General features: G+C 35.2%; 2 protein-coding genes and 1 long non-coding RNA gene across 5 annotated transcripts; 2 read left to right on the forward strand and 1 right to left on the reverse strand.

The window, feature by feature from the left end:
- The first annotated feature begins 1,963 nt into the window (after nt 1-1,963).
- On the forward strand, nt 1,964-20,311 carry LOC149733357 (solute carrier family 22 member 21-like). Of its 3 annotated transcripts, none has more exons than XM_089880975.1 (14): nt 1,964-3,082; nt 3,194-3,310; nt 10,446-10,572; nt 12,974-13,077; nt 13,135-13,289; nt 13,354-13,478; nt 13,539-13,643; nt 13,694-13,863; nt 13,922-14,004; nt 14,428-14,577; nt 14,633-14,741; nt 14,971-15,089; nt 15,144-15,258; nt 19,219-20,311. In XM_089880975.1, the coding sequence occupies exons 1-14, from the start codon at nt 2,937-2,939 to the stop codon at nt 19,235-19,237; spliced, it is 1,644 nt and encodes a 547-aa protein (XP_089737101.1). In that variant the 5' UTR covers nt 1,964-2,936; the 3' UTR covers nt 19,238-20,311. The 3 variants fall into 3 exon arrangements, with proteins under 3 accessions (XP_089737101.1, XP_089737100.1, XP_089737099.1); XM_089880974.1 differs by lacking the exon at nt 19,219-20,311 and adding an exon at nt 15,315-15,591 and having other exon boundaries at nt 1,965-3,082; XM_089880973.1 differs by lacking the exon at nt 19,219-20,311 and adding an exon at nt 15,312-15,591 and having other exon boundaries at nt 1,966-3,082.
- Nucleotides 3,317-10,242, forward strand: LOC149733358 (uncharacterized). Its single transcript, XM_089880982.1, has one exon. The coding sequence runs from the start codon at nt 5,309-5,311 to the stop codon at nt 6,023-6,025; it is 717 nt and encodes a 238-aa protein (XP_089737108.1). The 5' UTR covers nt 3,317-5,308; the 3' UTR covers nt 6,026-10,242.
- Nucleotides 14,568-15,190, reverse strand: LOC149733359 (uncharacterized). The gene is made up of 2 exons (XR_016385302.1): nt 15,053-15,190; nt 14,568-14,731 (listed from the first exon to the last, which is right to left on the reverse strand). It is a non-coding gene; the product is annotated as an uncharacterized LOC149733359 (long non-coding RNA).
- Nucleotides 20,312-21,884: the final 1,573 nt, after the last annotated feature.

Consider the following 21,884-nt stretch of genomic DNA (forward strand, 5'->3'; position numbering starts at 1 on the left):
AATTTTAACAAACCGTAATCACGCAGTAATTAGGTAATGTTAGAAGTTAATATTATTCATATGATGTTGAATTAAAAATAATGTTTCAATTACGATTGGTGATAATACGGTATAAGAGTAGTGCATTTAATGCGTCCCCACTTAAATGCTAATAGTTTGATTCAGTCGTGAATCGTTGTGTAGATACAACACGCGTGCCGTCGTTTCCCGCCATACAGTGTTTCCGCTATGTAAAGTGCATGAGGAAAAATTACAAATATATATTATGATTTGATTTTAATCAGAGAATGAAGAATAAATGCTAGAATTGAAAATTGAGGTAAGTGCGGAAAAAAGTCGTCCAAAAAAACAACAACAACAACAACTGTTCGACGAAAAGGATCTATATACTGTAACAAACTTGTCACAATCAGAGCTTTTATTATCTCGGTATTCTAGGCTGCGGTTTACAACGGACCGCTCACTAGCGTGTCCAAAATAAAATGACCGAGAAAACTAAGGTTATTCAGATTCCAGACTATGCAGAACCCGGATGTCCGCTAGATGGAACTTAAAGCGCACACAGACACAACAAAGAATACGTTACAACAACGAATATACGTTACAACAAAGAATACGTTACACTACAAAGAATACGTTACAATACTAACGTGCTCAATAAAAGAGCGAAGAAACGAGAGACGCAGTGTTTATACCGAAGATAACGATAAGAAAAAAGCACTCGTCTACGCTTCGGTGCACACACGCTAATTGTGCGGTTTTAAATCTGAAAATTTAGTCTAAAAATTATAAATATATATTACGGTTTGATTTTAATAAAGAGATTAAAAAAAATGCTAGAATTGAGAATTAGGATAAGTGCGGAAAAAAATCGCCCTATCAGCAACAACAACAACAACAACAAAGCCAAGAACAACTGTTCGACGAAAAAGGATCTATATGACCACTACCGTGCTCAAAAACAGCACCCAGCAACGATAAAATGCTATGTAGTGGGCTCCGTATAGGCGGCGACTATGACGTCATAGACTCGGAGACAATGCATAACAAAGCTTGTTGTTTTACAATACGTTTCCTAACTTGGTCTATAGTATCAACGGTACACATTGCAATTTTTTGTTGTGTTGTAATATTTGATAAAGGCATAAAACATCCCTGAAAGATCCTTACTAAACTGAAACTATACCTTTTTGCTAAAACCTTCTCTTGAGAGTGTTCACCAAATGGTGTTGGTTTACACTTCACTGAATGTAGAACAACTTCATTAAAATATTTTGAATATTCAATGTCTAATCCAGCACATATCTTCATTTTTGTTACATTTGCAATAAAAACAGCAACTGTAAAACACTGAACATAAAAATTAATCTTGCCCTGCCAACCATAATAATAATAGTCAACTTCAAATTGGCTGTTGATAAATAGCTCATGCTCTGGCTGGTAAAACTCAGAATGCTTTGTGAGACATAATATGCCATTCCCTTCCATAAACTTTGTAGACCAATCTTCTTTCAAATGAAAATATTTTGTACATGCTTTCATAAAAGCTGCTAGATCTTTATAAACTGGCACTGGTGAACTCTCAACTTCAGAATATGTTCTTTTTCTCCTGTGTTCTTCTTTTGTTAAAACTGATTCTTTTGCCATAAGCTTTTTAGGAATCGCACCAACTTTAAGCGTTTTTACTCCACCTGACAAGCAGAAAATATACTACAGTTTAAAATATACAAAACAGCATAAAAAGGTTTAAGGTAAAATTTGAAATAAAATGCAAAACTTACGTGCAAGTATAAAGTCTTGTTCGTCAAAATGAATACCACAAATTTTGACCAAGTCTGATTGGTATAATTGATTAAGCTTTTTTTATCATCTCGACATCCTCTAACAATTCGTTCAAGTTTATCGGCCCAAATATGTTTTTCCCTGCTGCAAAACTTTTTATTGGGTACCTTGTACAGTGACATTGAAGGTTTTTCACTTGGGCACCCAGGAATACAGCACATCCATGAAGTCATGTTATAATAATTCAGCAGACAGTATATAGAACTTTTTATATTATATAATACAACTAGCTGTAGAGTACATAGTTACTTTATAACACTGTTCAAGTATTCAGTCTTGCCCTCCCTGTAAGCTGTAACACGTAGGATGCGCAAATAGGTGATTGAACTTTAACGGTAAAAAACTATATTCTCAAAAGATAAAGTAGTTCAAAACTATAACGGACTCATTTACGAGTAAGTCAGTAACATTACATTAACTTATTGATCCACCAGAGTGCATCAACATAGCAATATTGCATGTAATACAGATACCCCACGATAGCGTCGTATTTCTCCACAGTGCAGAAGTACTAATAACAATCGCTAACCAAGCGTGACCGATATCTGACGAAGCGTAACGCGGTGAACAGATTGCATCGTTAGAAAAAGGCGAGAGTCCGTACGTGTATGTGTACCGTTGATAGTATAGACTCTATACTAACTTTGGGTGTACCTAAAACTACATGACGTACAGGTTGCACGCGGTTGCAAACAGTTGCAGATATTTAGGTTATTTCGCTAACTCAAAAACCATTCGACGTACCGGACTGAAAGTGGGTTTGTTAAACTCGTATGTTCATTTGACATCTATTGGACGTAGCCGCGTAGCGTTTCTGTTCGAAATACCCAAAATATCTGCAACCGTTTGCAATCTGTAGTTCTTTTAGGGACCCGATTTTAATGGTCTTTTAGGATGGAAATTTTTTCCTTGTTTTCCTCCTTTAGTGTTACCCCCAGATTTTCGCGACACGGCGTTGCATTTTTTTAAAGTTGTTCCGTATTTTGAAACTCTGATGGTACCTTCACATTTTGAGCATTTCATTTTCTATTAATACACAAAATCTAATTTTACGTAGGTATGCCCCTTTAGCCCTTTGCAAAATAGCTGTAAGTATGATTCATTTTAATCTTATTTTGGAAAAGTTTGATGGAATTGGAAAATCCCAGTATGTTCTCTTTTTCATGGTTGCTTATTACAACATTTCTAAAGGATTAAATGCAGTGGCAACAGTGTTTATTGCATATTCACCACCGAAAAGGCAATTTATTATTATTTCTTCTTTACAATTCATTTTAAATTTATGATCATATGGTACTTTAAAATATTATTCATTAAACTGATTTTTTACAACAACTCTAATATATGACAGGTGTAATGTCCCACCTTTGGATGATTCAGCTTTGTACCCAAACTTGACAGAATCAGATATTCTAAACTATACAATACCTTATGATGTAGTAACAGACGAGTACGACAATTGTATAAGGTATGCCACAAATATGAATATGTTATGTTGACTAGGGATCTGCCGAGCCGAGCCCGAACTCAAAAGCTCGTGCCCGAGCGTCTCCTTTTTTGAAGTTCGGCGCTCGGCTGAAATCTGAGCCGACCGCCGAGCCTTATGCTATTGCTATAATGTTGCACGCGAGAGAGAAACATATTTAAAATGAAAAAAGTAAAGCTACTAAAAGTTGAAGAGACTAGTCAGCGTCGCTTTCTCTTTAATTGTTTTTCATTCATTAACTTCGTTGTGAATTTGCTCTCTCGCAAGTAACGAATCGCAACTTCAGCGAATTTGCCGGTGTCGAATTACACGAGCGCCCAATGTTTCCGTATCTTTATAATGGAATTTCCGTATCTTTATAATGGGTATAAATATTACATTCTTTCCCTAGGAATTGGAACATTTTTACATTCAATTGTTATGTTACTTGTCCTATTACAACATACCTATTAATTATGACGTTTCATAATATTACAATCGGGAAGAATGTGCCTAATGCCCAACCAACCACGAGATCGAAACATCGTGTATGAGCGTCACAATTTTACGCTCTGCGCCACAGTAGGAAATAAAGGGAGACGCGTGCGGTAGCATAGATTCCACACGTAACAAGCGAAGCAATCGTTGTGAATTTATTCTGGTTAAAAATGACGTAATAAAACTCTGGTTCTCGTGCGGTGCCAACAAAAGACGTTTTTTTGCTTCTGTCCAAGCTCCACCGGGACGATACTTTGTAATATTATATTACAATCAATGGCGGACACTCGGTCGGCCGAAATTTATGTTTTGCCACTAGAGGTCGGCCGAAATTTATGTTTTGCCGATAATCGGTATCGGTAAAAATGCGCAGATAATACACTGATATATAAAATAGTTTGTGAGAAGCGACGTACGTCCTACTTGACCTTTACAATTGTCATAGTTTAGCCTTCCCGTGCGTCTTGTTTAGCCTTCAAACGTGGGCTGTAGTTTAGCCTTTACCTGCGTCGTAGTTTAACGTCCACGTGGGTCGTAGTTTAGATGTATGAATGTCGACTCTCGTAGTTTACGTTTAGTATTCACGTTGGTCGTCACTTCAAAGTTGTTTAAGAAAGCAACACATATAACGTTACCTACTGAGAGCGTGCAGAACAACCATTTCTTTTCTTTATTATAACTTGCAATATTGTGAATACAGTTATTAATTTTGATTAATACTGATTTTTTCATATGTTTCGTTATAGTGACAATTATCAGCTTTAATAGAAAAAAAATTATATTGTTCGGTCTCTACTAAATCCAGACAAAGCGTGTGAAAAAGATATTTTTAGCACGAGCGCCGAGCAGAGTGCTAATGACGTTTTCAAGGAGAAAGGCGTACGAGAATACGCTCATGTTAAGTCAAAAAGCACCGCTAATCAAAATCATACAGAACACGTGGCTTACGTTCAAACGCTGCATGATAAAGAGAAGACGCGTTTCATGAATTCCAGTGTGGCAAGATGCAGAAATAATATAGAAAACTATATTAGTAATAATTGGTAATAACAGAAGTTTTTGTGGCAATTAATAAGCAAGCTACATTGCCGCTCACTTAGTATTACTATCTTTTCTCCTATGTTCCAAAGAACAGCGTTTTTGGCTTTAAGCCGACGATTTCTCGCTCGGTGCTAATCGTGGACCGCTGGTCACCAACGTTCTGCCCCGATCAAAGCACGATTGCCGCTACACTCATCTCGTGCAATTCGTTACTTTTCAGAGCAAAACGAACGAAAATTAATTAAAGATAAAGTAAGCTCGCTTAAATTATGTTAGTTGCTTCTCTTTCTTCAATTTTAATATTTTTCGCCCTCGCGTCAACGCGTGTATTTTTATACCAATCGCATACGGGAATTTCCCGTTTTCTAATGGAAATTGGTTATCCTCGGTAAACACGACCATGTTTCAGTAAGCCTCGGATCATACCCTTCAGTTTTCCAAACAGAGATCCTAGCAATTAACATGGTTGCCAAGGAACTGCTGTATGATGGTACTGATAGTAAATCTGTCGACATTTATAGCGACAGCCAGGCTGGGATTAAGGCCCTGTCGAACCTTAGAATCAACAGCCTACTCGTACGTAATACTTGGCATGCCTTACAACAACTGGCAACTGGAAATCACGTACGACTACACTGGATACCTGGTCATTCAGACCATTTGGGGAACGAGCTTGCTGACAAGCTAGCTCGTGATGGTTCCAGTAACATATTCTATGGCCCAGAGCCAGGTTTACCTATCCCCACTAGCCGATGTAAATCGGATCTGGCGCTTTGGGTTCTAGCCAAACACCAAGAAGAATGGACAAAACATGACGGCTGCAGGCAGACGAAGGAGTATAGGAGAAACATTAGCAGGTGTTTTTCCGAACAACTCCTGAAGCTGCTAAGGCAAACGTTACGTTCCATTCTTCAAGTGATAACAGGGCATGGCATGTTTGCCAGTCATCTGCATAAACTTAAAAAAAGTGAGAGTCCCATCTGCCCTGTCTGTGGCGAGGAAGATGAGACATCCTTTCATTATGTTGGCATATGTCCAGCATATGCGAACGCAAGACGGGAGCATCTAAACTTGACCGAGCTGTCAAGGGAAGATCTCCCATCCATTACCATTAAAGCCCTTGTCGCCTACCTTCGGGGAAGCGCCAGGCTCCTTAAACTGGGAAGGTCCATGCAGTAGCACCCCGGGTGTTAGGGTAATGGGTCAATTATGGCCTAAATCCTAGAACCCATGGCGTGCCACGCCGCGGGACCTCACCCACATAGAATAGAATAGAATAGAAACACGACCATGAAGCCCTGCTGCGCATGACGGATTATTTTTAATTAACGTCAGCTTTTCTATTTGAATTACTGTTCGTAACTGCAATATTTTAAGTGTGCACGTCCTCTAGACAAACCCGCTCGGGAGAGATTTTTAGCGCGCGAGTTAGCACTTCTATTGTTTATTTTATTAGGGGTGCTTACGCACCCGCTCGCACCCCCCAGTGTCCGCCGTTGATTACAATCTCTGTTGGTTCCAATTTACTGATAGCGTCGCTCTTTGCTATTATGTTTGCAGCAATTAAAATTCACTCAATCGCGATTTACCTGCATTTTTTAAACTAATCATCAGAAACAAAAATTATACAAAAACTACAGATCGTATGGAAGCGAACAAAACACGATTGTTTTATAACAATCTTAATGTAACAATTGTAATGGTTTATCAAAGTTATTCTGACGTAAATAATCGTTACATTATCCACGATGGACATGCGTAAAAGTTACACCAATGTTTTATTTATTAAAAAAACGCTTCTAATTTAATGTAAACAATGTAATATTAGTCTAAATTAACCGCATAAAGTAGAATAGATATTATAGTGTGCAAGACAAATATCTAAAGCGTTTGTATCGCGTCCGAGATAACGTTGACTGGACGTAAATATCTGCATGACCAGGGGCGCAACCAGGGGGGGCTGTTTTGCTGTCATGACAGCCCTCTTTTCCGCAGACACGCACGCAGCCAGAAAGTGCTAAGACGCACACACACGCGTTGCATTCAATATTACATTCATTCGCTTGGAATTGAAACAATTTTTCGTTCAATTGTTACGTCACTTGTCCTATTGCAACGTAACTATTAATTATGACGTTTCATGATATAACAATCGAGAGGAATGTGCCCACTGGCCAACCAACCACGAGATCGAAACATCGTGTATGAGCGTCAAATTTTTACGCTCTGCGTCGGCGTAGCAAATAAAGGAAGACGCATACGGTAGCATACATTCCACACCTAACAAGCGAAGCAATCGATGTGAATTTATTCTTGTGAAAAGTGACGTAATGAAACTCTGGTTCTCGTGCGGTGCCAACAAACGATATTTTTTGGCTTCCATCCAATCTCGACTTTGAAATATTATATTACAATCTCTGCTGGTTCCAATTTACTAATAGCGTCGCTCCTCACTCTTATATTAGCACTTCACCTCGCAACACAAACTTGACACAGCTTTTTCAAAGTTGCGGATAAAATATATGTAATTTGCCTATTAAACAAGGTAACACGGTGGAATAAACAACCTAAACATATTCCAGAAGTAGCAATGCTGTATATTTACGATGTTTTCCTCAGCCAAGCAGCATAATTATTACGAAATAGTAGGGATCCACACGTGGATTCATTGCATCATAATAGCGATTGTTTGACCTGACAACTGATTACGACATAATAGCAATTCACACGTTGATTATTGGCGTCATAATAGCGATTGTCCCCCTAGATTATTTAGCCTGCAAGTGCTTGAAAACAGGTTGGATATTAGCCCTTTTTACTATGCCAAGAAGTAAAGATAGGCTTGGAAAAATACTTTGTACGCGCATGAAGCAACGCCTAGGTTTAAAAAAGTTGGAAACCACTATAATGGGGAATATAGATAGCATGAAATGTCACGCTCAACGTAATGTATGTGAAATAAACTAATGCTTATAATTATAACAATCACTTAAAGATCATTTGCGATCGGTTGGTGTGAACTTGATGAAACCACAGAACTACTGATCTAGGGGAGAGAATAAAACACGATTGTTTATCAACAATCTCGTTTATGATGTAACAATCGTAATGGATTATCAAAGGTATTCTGACGAAAATATTTGTTAAATTATCTACGATGGACATGCGTAAAACTGTCACCAATGTTTCATTTGTTTTTACTAATTTAGATACGTCTTTTTACCAATGTAGATCTAGTAGTTAATTTACCGCGTAAAGTAGAATGTACATTCGTCTGCACAACCAATAAGAAGGGTATTTTATCGCGTCAGAGATAAACGTTGACTGGACGTAATCACGTAAATATGACAGTCCCCTTTTGAACACGCTGGTTGCGCCACTGTGCATGACATACCCTTTTTGAACGCGCTGGTTGCATCAGTTATAAATAGTTTTTAATTAAGTATTTTTTATGTGAATTTTACAATTTGCAATACTGGAAATTACGAAACGAGACGTCTTTTTAACCGCAAACCACGTGCCTTGTATTATTTTGATTAGCGACTCTTTACGACTGAATAGGAACACATTCTCGTACCCTTTTCCTTAATGACGTCATAGATGCTCGGGCTCGTGCCGAGCTTTTCGTTAAAGCTCGGCGCTCGGCGAACCCGAGCTTTTACAACTTCAGCACATCCCTAATGTTGACGCTCAAAAAGACGCATAAGTGACTTCTATGTTACATGCCCTGATAAACACGACATGTGGCGGATGCGTGATAAGACGCTTTGACCCTTTTTAATAATTAGTTGTTTTGATTTTTAATAAATGAGCGCCATATTACATGTTGGGGGTAAATGAGATAAGCATCTTTGTTAAAAGGGTAAAGCATACAAAAATTTTTTAGAACCAGTGCGTTAGATTGTTAAGAACGAGTGAATTAGGTATACAAATATGTAGGGATGTGCTGAGGTCGTAAAAGCTTGGGTTCGCCGAGCGCCAAGCTTCAACGAAAAGCTCGGCACGAGCCCGAGCACCTATGACGTCATCAAGGAGAAAGCCGTACGAGAATACATTCCTATTCAGTCGAAAAGCGTCGCTAATCAAAATAATACAGAACACGTGGTTTGCGGTTAAAGAGACGTCTGGTTTCGTAATTCCCAGTGTTGCAAAATGTAAAATTCATACAAAAAATATTTAATTAAAAATTATTTATAACTGTTGCAGTAGTTTTTTATCAGATCAGAATTGTAGAAATACCCCTTTATCACTGATAATGTCACCGTCCGGATCGTCGAAAACGCTTGTATTTTTGTAATAGAAAGAAATCCTATTAATAATAAAATCAACTTTCTTCTGTCCGGCGCATCGGTTACGCTGCGAAAACACAGCGACTAGCTAAAATGACGGAACGCTTTGTCACGAAGTAAATATCTTCCCGGCCAAGCTTGGACTCTCGCGTGCAACATTATGGCGAAAGCATAAGGCTCGGCGCTATATGTTAACATTTATTAACAAGTAAGTGATGTGCATAGTTCGGTGCAGTTGTTAAATTGTCTGCATTGAAACCAAAGTGTCCCCGGTTCGATGCTCGTTGGCGATACTAACACTGATCGGCGTATGTGTCCTTGGTAGGGCTGTGGAAAATTTAACCGAACCTATTCGATTAACCGCTAACGGAAAGTTCAAGACGTTAACCAAACTATGACGTCATAGGGCATACACGTATATCAATATCTGTCTTATTTACACCAAAGAAACGTGTTCACGTTTGTTGATTGGTTCTTTGCGATAAGACAGAGTGCGCAGGGACGCTGTTGCTTTGATCGTGCCCTACAGCGGCGAATAAGTAAATCTTGATTGTTAATACCGCAGGCTAACTAGTTTTGAAACATTAATATTGGCGTAATACACAACTTAAATGTTTCCCTCAGCCAAGCAGTATGTTTATTACGAAAAGCAGGCATTCACACGTTGATTATTTAGCTGGCAGGTATTTTAAAACAGGTTTGAATACGAATAAGAAAGCATTACTTTGACCTTAGGACATTTGCGCGTATGTTGCAAGCATAGTCCATACGTACATCGTAAAGTTGCCTTTAAATTCGCGAATGAAAAACAATAAACAAGACGCTTTTATTAGGATTACACTTGTATGGGTTAACTGGTTAACCAGTTAAAACTGAACGGTTAACGGTTAAACAAAAAATGGGAAAATTCACAGCCCTAGTCCTTGGGCAAGACACTTAACGTACATTGCTCCAACCCAGTGACCACTAATGGGTTGTACAAATTGTAAGTCATATCAAATAATAATCATACACAAAGTTGAAAAGTGCGGTAAATTGTAAGCACACAAGGATAAAAAATGGTACCAATATAATACGTGTCTGACTGCTTGATAAGGACCTTACCAAGATTTTTAAAAAAAAATTAGCGCTGTGCATTAATTTTTATTTACACACATTGCTGGGCGCTGGTCGGCTGGTTACTTAGCGCTGATAACATCGGCCATTTTAAGCTCTTGCCGATAATCGGTAAATCAACAAAAATGTATCCGATATATCAGCAAATCGATAATCGGTCGTGCTCTAAATTCTAAGTGTGTTTTTTTATATAGATATGGTTTCAATTTGAGCAAATGTAATGTAGATTTGGCATGTGTCAATCAAACATATCCAGCAATATCATGTGATCATGGATATCAATATGACAGGACTATCTTCACAGAAACGGTCATAACAGAGGTAATTAAAATGCAATAAAATTTAAAACAGGAAGAATGAGGTACAAAATTAATTTGTTAGGTCAGTATATGATTTATCATCATCGCAGCGCATTTATATTATTTATTGTAGGGTGGGGAAAGACGGGAAACCTTTAGCCCATTATATCCAAACATCCTGAATCATTGGCGTAGAGTTTTGCAATTGCGTGGGAGTGCAGTGAACACGCAAAGACACAATTTAATTTGGATGTATCTTAAGGCAATAGTTGGACCTTCTACGCGACAGGAACACTTATCGCAATGTAACGTGGTTTAATTTGCAAGTGTAATACCGCTTAATATTTTAGTAATCTGGAATTTAATATTTACTCCGTCGGCTGCGTAACAAATCGTATAATGTTAACGTAAGTTACCTATTCCTGCAGTTCTGACAAAACAAACAGCTTTATTTTATCATAAATCCGGCATTTATGCGGGCAAGAAACATTCGCAATTGTGACGTAACATAACTAGCTATTTCGTAATACACTTACGGTATTTGATTGTGCAATAATAGGAATTGTGACAAAGGCGTGTTACGTAAGCAATATAAACCATGATTTTAACATGTGTATGTTCTGGGATTACTTACAAAACACAGGCATTCTTAAACCGAAAATTCCTGTTAATTTCAAAAGAGGAAGTTGGTTGCCTTGGTTGCCATAAACTGCGGTTGGTGATTGCCGATTAGTTTTACAGATTTTTTAACTAGCTTTTGTTAATAATTTGTATGCTGACCGAACACAGTTTGAGAAGTATGGTACATGAAACTGGGCCGTATTTATATCAGGAGAGCTTTTACAGGTTATAATGCTAGTTAATCCACGATTCCTTTGTTTCTGATTGGTCAATCAGAGAGGTGTAAAATGGGCGTGATTTGCTGCATATTTACAAATAATACGATGTTATGTTGTAATATTCACGATTGCGCTAATATAAGTCAAATTTTAACACATTTCTTTACGAATTAATCTGTCGATTGTCATCGTCAGACATTATATGCGCGTGCGGTATTTGTACATTAAACAGGAGTAGTGAATTCCTAAATTGGCAGGAATTTGTCGCACTCCCGCACGCCTGTACTCTACGCCAGTGTCCTGAATGTTTATTAAACAATTAAACTATTTAGGAAAAGAATTTTAACATTTTTTTCATTTTTGACCTATTCTCACATATTGTCCTCTACCGACAAAGGTATTTCTGCTTTCATAAAAACAATTAATTTGACGTTTGTTTTTGAAAAACTTGCTACAAGACTGTATTTTGATTTTTTTCTAATCAGAAAAAAAAGGTTTTTAACCGGTAACTTTGCAAGAGCAACTTGGAGATCAAATAAAGGCGCTTGTATTTGACAGAGTGGCGAGAAAGCATTGATTTTTGGCGAAATACGAACCATATTCTTTATCATGGTTTTCAAACCAAGTTAACTAAAAACTTTCAAATGTTATGATGCCCTTTTTAAACATTTTATTGTCATGGATGGTATAAAACTGTTTCAAATTGCATATTCGCATTACTCGTCACCATGGGTTTATGTGAGTTATGAGAATTTATTTTATAATTGTTTGATTGTTGTTTGTTTACCGCCAAGCGAAACGAGAAAATAGAATGAAAAAGGGTCCCATTTCCCATCTTCCCACGCTTTGCTCCATACATGTTGTTTCAAATTTTAAACTGCTTTATCATGATGAAGGCCATCTAAAGAAGGCATCTAAATATTACTATCTACATGTAGCCAGATAGAAATCATTTATTGGGGCTATGAAATTGGTGTTTATTAAACAATACTTTATATATATATCTTTATACTAACTTTTCTGTAATTATTTTTTATAGTTAAAAATGTATCTGTAGAATCCTACAACTTACGTCATGACCAATCCCGGGCCAGCACGTGACATTTTAGAACATAGACAATTTGCGGCATTGTTACGCATTTCTTCACTTTACCTGTGTCGGCCATTTTTTAAATTATAGTTAGATGTCAGTGCGTGTCTACTGTATTAGTGTCTGCTGTATTAGAATATTTATTACTTTATGTTCCTAACCACTGATTCTATTTGAATAAGGTGACAAGTGTGTAAATATTATTTGTTTTGTTGTTTTCCGTACCCGTTGGCCCTACTATAGTCACAATTTGAAAACCTCTTTAGTACCAGTCACTCGTCAGTACTGTCCCCCACCAACGTATAATAAACTTCAAGCAGTCAAGAGTCAGAGTGTATTTTCATATGGACTTTTTCCGATTTAAATAGAAGCCATATTACGGGGTTTGGGTGCAGGGCCGCGCCCTTTTTAAGACCGCCGTGACAGTATCTTTTCACAAAATAAGGTAAATAACGCTTGGAAATTCTATTTTAATCATACAGGCTAATTTTTAGTTTGACCTGGTATGTGACCAAAACTACCTAAATGCTTTATCAACATCTTTATTCTACGTTGGAATGCTGGTTGGGTCAATTGTATTTGGTAACAGTGCTGACCGGTAAGAGTTCCGAATCTTTATTTAACAATTTGTTAAATTTTATGCAATTTTTTGTAGTTTTGGGCGTAAGCCAGTGATGATAACTTCATTTGTCTTCGTCCTGGGATGTATGTTAGGCGTGTCGTTAAGTACTTCAGTTGAAATGTACATGTTATTCAGAACATCAACTGCAATATTTCTGTCTGGCTCCAATGTTGGGAGCTTTGTTTATGGTACTTGTTAGTTAAAAGTTTATTTTAACTTTTTTAACAACTCAAAATGTAATATTTTGTTTAGCTATGGAAATCTTACCACAAAAGTGGATTGGGATATTTGGTGTGATTTACCAAGGGATTTGTACCATTGGGTATATGGTTTTATCTGCAATAGCTTATGAATGGAGAGACTGGCGAGAAATCATGGTAATATAAATTAACCAACTAAATGTTACCAAAGTTAGATTGCCTACATTTCTTTTATAGCTTGCTTCAACTGCCGTTTCATCCCCCTTTATGTTATTTGCTTTGATCATTCCAGAGTCACCAAGATGGCAATTCACCAATGGAATTGACAAGGAGGCCATTAAGGTTGTAAGTAGAATGCCAAAGTTGCCAAAGTAATACTTATTCTTCAATAGACAACAAAGAATATGGCAAAGTGGAATGGGGTGGTTTTGACTCAAGAGGACTGGGATAGAGCTACAAAAAATGCAGACAAGAATATAACTATTCCAAAAAAATATTCTTCTCTGGATTTGTTCAAAACACCTGGTATTAGATTAGTAGCAACAAAGGCAATGTTTGTATGGTGATTGTTTTAGGTGATTATGGTAATTCTGTATACATAACAATAACATACTTTGTAGGTTCTCAACTACTGCGCTATTTTATGGTTTAGTATTGAATACTGGGGCTTTAGCTGGAGATGTTTTTGTGAACAACGTTTTAGGTATTTACTTAGTTTATTTTTTACTGTTCTTTCTATGTGGGAAGGGGGCCTTGTTGACGGCCTGAGAATGAGATTGGATTTGCCAAAAGGTTGCTGTGGATCGTTCTTGCAAAACAGTGGGATCACTCGGGTGACTCTGTCCCGGGCTTATCTTCCAACTCCCGGCATGCCTTCTGCTGTAATTTTTTTTGGTCTGGCATACAGTTTAGTCAATCGATTAGTGACTACCCAGTTAGAACAATAACTGTCTTGCTTTAGTGCACATATGTCACTCAGTAGCACAGTAATGGATTCACCATCAAGTATCAAACCCCACACCACTTGGTTACGATGCAAGTGCTTGAGCCACAGTGTGGGCCAGGTTTTTTACTTTCCTACACAGAATTATATTTGCGACTTCTTTTTCTTTAATTGTATTTTTAGGTGGGGTTGCAGGAATGTCTTCCATGATCCTTTGCATGTTCTTGATGAATAGGATTGGAAGGAGGAAGTTGATTTGTAGTTTGCTAATCATCGGAAGTTCGTGCTTGCTTTTAAGCGTTGTTATCAACCAATACAAAAAGGCAAATAGTGGTAATATATTTGTACTTTAATGTTAATATGTGATTAGAAATTAACAACCAATCAGGTCTTGAAACTTTGAGCCTAGCTTTTGCTTTTGCTGGAAGGTTTGGAATAACAGGTGCTACTGAAGTGATGTATCCGTTTATTGCTGAAGTCTTTCCAACTGTTATAAGGTAATCAATTTAAATGTCAAGCTACCAATGATGTAACTTAGTTAAAACATTTGATGGAGCATTGCAATATAATAATAATAATATGATATGATTATTACTTTTAATGAAACTTGGATACTTCAACATATATTCTTGATAGGTATGTTTTTATCATCTATACACAATCTTCACTGCAGGACAGTACACCATGTGCAAGGTTTTAGTTTTTATAATTTGATTACAAATACAGGGGAAATGGTGTTGGAATTGCTTCAAGTTGTTCTCGCATTGGAGGAATTCTTGCACCTTTTGTGATATCTTTGCAACATTACCTGACATGGCTGCCTGATGTTGTATTTGCTGGATTAGGTTAGTATTGTATCATGTTCAGGTCAGAAATTGTGTTAATATGATCTTTTAAAGCATTAATGGCGGGATTAGTCTCACTTACTCTTCCTGAAACCAATGGATGTGGATTGATGGAAACCATAGAAGAAGCTGAAATATTTTATAAAAACAGGAGGTTTAAAGATTCCAGGTAGACTGGTAAAATATTTTATTTAGTTGTTTCACAAACTTTTATTTGTATAGTAGTGATGGCATGGTAGCCGATGTAGAAACTTTGGTTAATGAAGTTCGGAACGATCTCATTGAATCAGCAGACACATCCGTTCTATAAAGTTGACAATGTGTTTTGCAATTACTGTTTTAAACACTAGTGGCTCTCTAAATCACTTTCAGTTACTACTCCTGTTTTAGTATTGTAGTCAAACTATTCATATTCATACAGGAGTCTTTGAAATTTGTACTATTATTATACCTTCATTAAGAAAACACTTTGAAGTGGTGTATTGAAACACATGTGTAGTTACGGAGTAAATCCAGTTTGAATGCCTTTTTCTTCCCCCATTTTTCTAATTTTTTAACATGTAACCCAAATTTCCAGACAGCGTTTCCGCTATGTTAAAGTACATGAGAAAAGCAATCGTTAATTAATCGCTTATCATGAGGTTTTAAATCTAAAAGTTTAGTCTAAAAATTATAAATATATTTTATGATTTAAAATATTTTAAAATCGGTACGGCTGGGCTAGTTAGAGCAGTTTCCAAGTTTTATGGCAGCAGCACGCGTAGAAGGTATAGATAGTACAATAGGGATAACACGAAATAATAGTGTAGGCTTTGAAAATTAAGTCTAAACAATCTTTTTCTTGCCCTACTGCTATAGTTTTTACATGTTACCTATACATATTATTATTGCATAACAATTGGTATTGTTTGAACAACGATGGGTAATGTTCGAACATCATTGAATAAATATTGTATCCTACAAATGTATATGAACTTGTAATAACAGAAAATTGATAATAACTATTGATAAAGTTTTTATTTTTGCTACAAATTGGGTATTACTACTTTGTTTTTGGCACAAGCCACTTCTTATAAATTATCACCAAATGCAAATGACCAAATTTCGAATATATTTTCAAAATATTATCATTTTATTATATCAGTATCTTGTAGTTGAAAACCCCCGGAGGTATAAATTACTAAATTAAAAGTAAATCTTTCAAAGTTTGGCAATGAAAACATACAAAACTCCAATGTGAGGGAAGATGGGACTCTAAATTAAAATATATTTACATTAGCAGTATTCTGCAACTTGTAGTTAACCTACCGAGTTAAACAGGCTGTGCAAGTTTTCTTTGCTATGTTAACTTCATATATATAACGTTAAACCGATATTTTTTGTTGTTTTTATCTCGAATTAAAGTCATATCGACCCCTGCCTATTTTCTTCATGCTTATACCTCAGTGTTTTTTACAAAAATAAAACTAGTTTTATGAGACAAACTCAAACTGTACGAAATATTCAAGGTTGTTTTATGAAGCTATGAAACTAGTTTAATCGTTCGCACACGCAAACTAAAAAGATCATTGACTTTACTATGATTTAGCGAGCATCAAAAAATAGCACCTTACTATTTCGCAATTTTTTTACCTGTTCAAAGTATACTCTTTCTATTGTACATATTTTTTTAATATTTAAAAACAGTAATCAGCCATGACGGACGATTTATAAAGTCGTGATAATACTCTCGAATAATTCTGTAACCTTATTTTCCTGATTATCAATAAATGGGGGTCCGTAAAAAGAAAAAAATTAAAAAAGTCTCGTTTGACAAAGTGTCCCATCGTGGCGTCTCGGTGCATGTGCAGTAGCGCCCGGTACAAATATATCAATCGGAACGAATATATTACGACACCTGCTGAAAAAAATTCCGGAAATATATTAGTAATATAGTAGGGTGGGGGAAGGTGGGACACTTTGTCAAACGAGTCTTTTTTTAAGTTTTCTTTTTACGAACTCTCATTTAATGATAATCAGAAAAAATAACGTTACACAATTATTCGACAGTATTATCACGACTTTATAAAACGACCGTCAAAGCTGATTACTGTTTTTAAATATTAAAAAAATATGTAAAATAGAAACACTATACTTTGAACAGGTAAAAAATGCGAAATAGTAAGGTGCTATTTTTTAATGCTCGGTAAATCATAGTAAAGCAATGCAAATGAATTTTTTTAGTTAGCGTGTGCGAACGATTAAACTAGTTTCATAGCTTCATAAAACAACCTTGAATATTTCGTACAGCTTGATTTTGTCTCCTAACACTAGTTTTAGTTTTGTAAAAAAAACACTGAAATATAAGCATGAAGAAAATAGGCAGGGGTCAATATGACTTTGATTTGAGATAAAAACAAAAAAATCGGTTTAACGTTATATATATAAAGTTTACATGGCAAAGAAACTAGCACAGCCTGGTAAACTCGGTGGGTTAACTACAAGTTGCAGAATACTGCTAATGTAAATATATTTCAATTTAGGGTCCCATCTTCCCTCACATTGTAGTTATGTATGTTTTTGTTGCCAAATTTTTAATGAATTTGCTTTTAATTTAGTAATTTATACCTCAGGGGATATTTAACTATAAGATACTGATATAATAAAAAGATAATATTTTGAAAATATATTCGAAATTTGGTTATTTGCACTTGGTGATAATTTATAAGAATTGGCTTGTGCCAAAAACAGAGTAGTAATACTCAACTCGTAGCAAAAATAAACAAAATTATTAATAGTTATAAATTATAATCAATTTTCTGTTATTACCTATACACTTGTAGGATTTATTCATTTATATTCGAACATTACCCATTGTTGTTCAAACAATACCAATTGTTATGCAATAATTCAATATATATAGGTAACATGTTAAAAACTATAGCATTAGGGCAAGAAAAAGACCGTTTACACTTAATTTTCAAAGCGTACAGTATTATTTCGTGTTATTTACGTATATTCCTATTTATAAATACACTTAATAATCAAAGTTAACAATGGTTTTAAACTGTCCCATCTTATCCTGCGTGTTTTCGAATTTGTAAAATTTCACCTGTTGTGCGGATCGTTAAATAACTTTTCGTGTGTTTTGTTATATTTTATTAAATTGGTGTCAATTAATAAAGAAATGATAGTACTAATTTGTGGTATTACCTAAAAACCGTCATCTATTTTGATTTTGGAAATATTCAGCAATATGTGCTGAAGTGTCCCATCTTCTCCCATTGTACTATAATTATTTAGTAATTTAATTAAAAACCTTCAAACAAACGGTTCGTTAGAAATATATATATATTAGAAAATAGTTGTTTTACCCTATGACTTTAAATTAGGTCAAAAAAACGACGAAAAACCACATAAAACGCCGTCGATTCCATTGACCGCAATAGTAAACGGGAACGACCCGCGAAAGAGAAAAAATATATCACGTCTCTTCTTTGCCGACATTACAGATGCGCGTTCTATTCTTTTTTATTTCTGTGATATTAATAATAAAGTGAGAAATAGTAAGGTGCTAATTTTGATTGATTGCTAAATCATAGTAAAGCCGATGAAGTTGTGTAGTTAGCGAGTGTGAACGGTTAAAGTAGTTTCATAGATTCAATACAGAAACTTAAATATTTCGTACAGTTTGATTTTGTTTCCTAAAACTAGTTTCAGTTTTGTAAATGTCTTTTAATTTGGTATCCCATCTTTTCCCACATTATAGTTTTGTAGGTTTTTTTATTGCCAAACTTTGAAAGGATTGCTTTTAATTTAATAATTTATACCTCAGAGTTATTCAAATACAAAATACTGATATAATAAAAAGATAACATATGAAAAATATATTAAAAATTTAGTCATTTGCAATTGGAGATTAATGGGAAAGGGCTTGTGCGGAAAACAGTGAATAGCAATATTCAATTTGTAGAAAAAATGTAAACTTTATGAATAGTTATTCTCAAGTTTTCGACGATTTTTGAATTGTTGTCAAAGGAATGATAATACTAATTCACCTTTTATTTTTGAAGTACTTGGCAATATGTGCCTAAAGTGCATCTTACCCCTCCCTACTATAACACACAAGTTTACAAATCTTCCTGTGTAGAATGATGCAATCGTTTTAAAACAATCCTTTGCCTTCGACGACCAACGGTATTTTAGATACGCATGTCCTCCAGGCATATGTATAGAGGTAAGTGGTCTATCACACCTTTTTCGACGACAGTTTTACAATGCCTATTTCGCAAAACCTGTGTGTTCTATTTTCTGTTGGTAATTATCAACTGAAGCTAGCCATGTTTGTTCGTAAAAAGTATGTTTAAAAATTATAATACAAAAGATATATCTGTGTTTAGTAAGGCTGAGATTATATGTAAGAATAAGAAGCTGTATTGAAAGTATGGCAGGTTCATATGCATAACTTAAGAAGGAACTGAAGTCAAATTTTATAATTGATGTACAGTTAGTCATTATTGAGCTGAATCGACAGTTCACTTCTTTTCTATTTAAATTGGTAGTGACTTATAGTTTTTGACGTCAATGCATCCAAACTTTTTTATCCTGTGGACCTTTTTAGTCGATACTCAAATCTAATTGCTTTTCCCGTTGCCTGTAAAGGTTAAGATTCTTAAAGACGGCTATAAATATTATGTAAGGGTGGAGTATCTGTGACATCACAGTTGCTTTGTTTATTCTTTTTATTCCCCATTTGTACTCACAACTTTTGAGAGAGAGATATCAAGTCGCAAAGCTTTAGAACTCTGGTTTGTAAAAAAATGTTAATTAAAAACAATTTTTTAAACACGCTTTACTATTCTAGGGTAGGCCAATTGCTTACTAGGCTTAAAACGCTTTACAATCCCAAAATAAATTCGCCCCTGGCGTTTACAAACTACCTTTGGGGAAAAATTTGTAGTTTGCTAGTTTAAATCCTCAATCCAGTATCGTAGCGTGGCATGAGCGAAAATTCGTTTAGCAATATCTGTTTTATTATTACCAATTTACTGTTGTTACGAGTTCATATGCTTTTGTAGGACACAATATAGTACAATGGGGGACGATGGGACACTTAAGCACATATTGCCAAATATTTCCAAAATTAAAATAGATGACGGTTTTTGCGTAATACCACGAATTAGTACTATCATTCCTTTATTAATTGACAACAATTTAATAAAATATAATAAAACACACGAGGAGTTATTTAGCGATCCGCACAACATGTGAAATTTTACAAATTCGAAAACACACAGGATAAGATGGGACAGTTTAAAATCATTGTTAATTTTGATAATTAAGTGTATTTATAAATAGGAATATACGTAAATAACACGAAATAATACTGTACGCTTTGTAAAGTATAAGTCTAAACATTCTTTTTCTTGCCCTACTGCTATAGTATTTAATATGTTATCCATACCTTATATTATTGCATAACAATTGGTATTGTTTGAACGACAATGGGTAATGTTCGAACTTCAATGGATAAATATTGTATCCTACAAATGTATATGAACCACAGAAATAAAAAGAGTAGAACGCGCAACTTTTTTGATATATTCTTTTTTCTATTCACGTGGCCGCCAACTCCGTCCCCATATCGCTTGGTCTCCATTGTAAAATATAGGCGTATAGTAGTTTTAGGAGGTTTTAGCTGTTTATTTTAAAAACTACACCAACTACTCAAGTTTATTAGACCAGTTTAGTTATTTGGTAGGTTAACGCTTACAGTTTAGCGCTTGTTTAGGAAATTTAATTATTTAATAAATTTGATTAAAAACTTCAAACAAACGGTTTATTAGAAATATATATATACTAGAAAATAGTTGTTTTACCTTATAACTTTAAATTAAGTAAAAAATCGAATAAAAACTACATAAAACGCCCTCGACTACAATGGTAAACGGGAACGACCCGCGAAAGAGAGTGTATCATGCTCTCTCCTTTACCGACATTGGAGATGCGCGTTCTATTCATTTTTATTTTCTGGATATGAACTTGTTATAACAAATAATTATTGATAAAGTTTTTATTTTTGCTACAAAGTGGGCATTACTACTCTGTTTTTGGCACAAGTCACTTCTCATAAATTATCACCACGTGCAAATGACCACATTTCGAACATATTTTCAAAATATTATTTTTTATTATATTAGTATCTTATAGTTGAATAACCAAGGTATAAATTACTAAATTAAAAGTAAACCTTTCAAATTTTGGCGATGAAAACATACAAAACAACGACGATATGGGGAAAGATGGGACTCTAAATTGAAATATATTTACATTAGCAGTATTATACAGTGTCCTTGGTCATTTTCACTTGGTGATAATTTATGAGAAGTGGCTTGTGCCAAAAACAGAGTATAGTAATACCCAATTTGTAGCAAAAGTTTAAACTTTATTAACGGTTATAGTAGGGTGGGGGAATATGAGACACTTTGTCGGACGAGACTTTTTTTAATTTTCTTTTTACGGACCCCCATTTATTGATAATCAGGAAAATAAGGTTACAGAATTTATCGACAGTATTATCACGACTTTATAAAACGCCCGTCAAAGCTGATTACTGTTTTTAAATATTAAAATAATATGTAAAATAGAAACAGTATACTTTAAACAGGTAAAAAAATGCGAAATAGTAAGGTGCTATTTTTTAATGCTCGCTAAATCATAGTAAAGCCAATAATTTTTTTAGTTTGCGTGTGCGAACGATTAAACTAGTTTCATATCTTCATAAAACAACCTTGAATATTTCGTACAGTTTGATTT

The sequence above is a fragment of the Ciona robusta genome, chromosome 7 (genome assembly GCF_009617815.1).
Source record: "Ciona robusta chromosome 7, ASM961781v2".
NCBI classification, from domain to species: domain Eukaryota; kingdom Metazoa; phylum Chordata; class Ascidiacea; order Phlebobranchia; family Cionidae; genus Ciona; species Ciona robusta.

Bases quoted from the DNA above. Each gene is read 5' to 3' on its own strand.
- LOC149733357 (XM_089880973.1), top strand. From the start codon at position 2,937: ATGATTCATTTTAATCTTATTTTGGAAAAGTTTGATGGAATTGGAAAA. The intron at 14,578-14,632 runs GTAATATATTTG...ACAACCAATCAG, and splicing joins ATACAAAAAGGCAAATAGTG to GTCTTGAAACTTTGAGCCTA. The intron at 15,090-15,143 runs GTTAGTATTGTA...GATCTTTTAAAG, and splicing joins TGTTGTATTTGCTGGATTAG to CATTAATGGCGGGATTAGTC.
- LOC149733358 (XM_089880982.1), top strand. From the start codon at position 5,309: ATGGTTGCCAAGGAACTGCTGTATGATGGTACTGATAGTAAATCTGTC.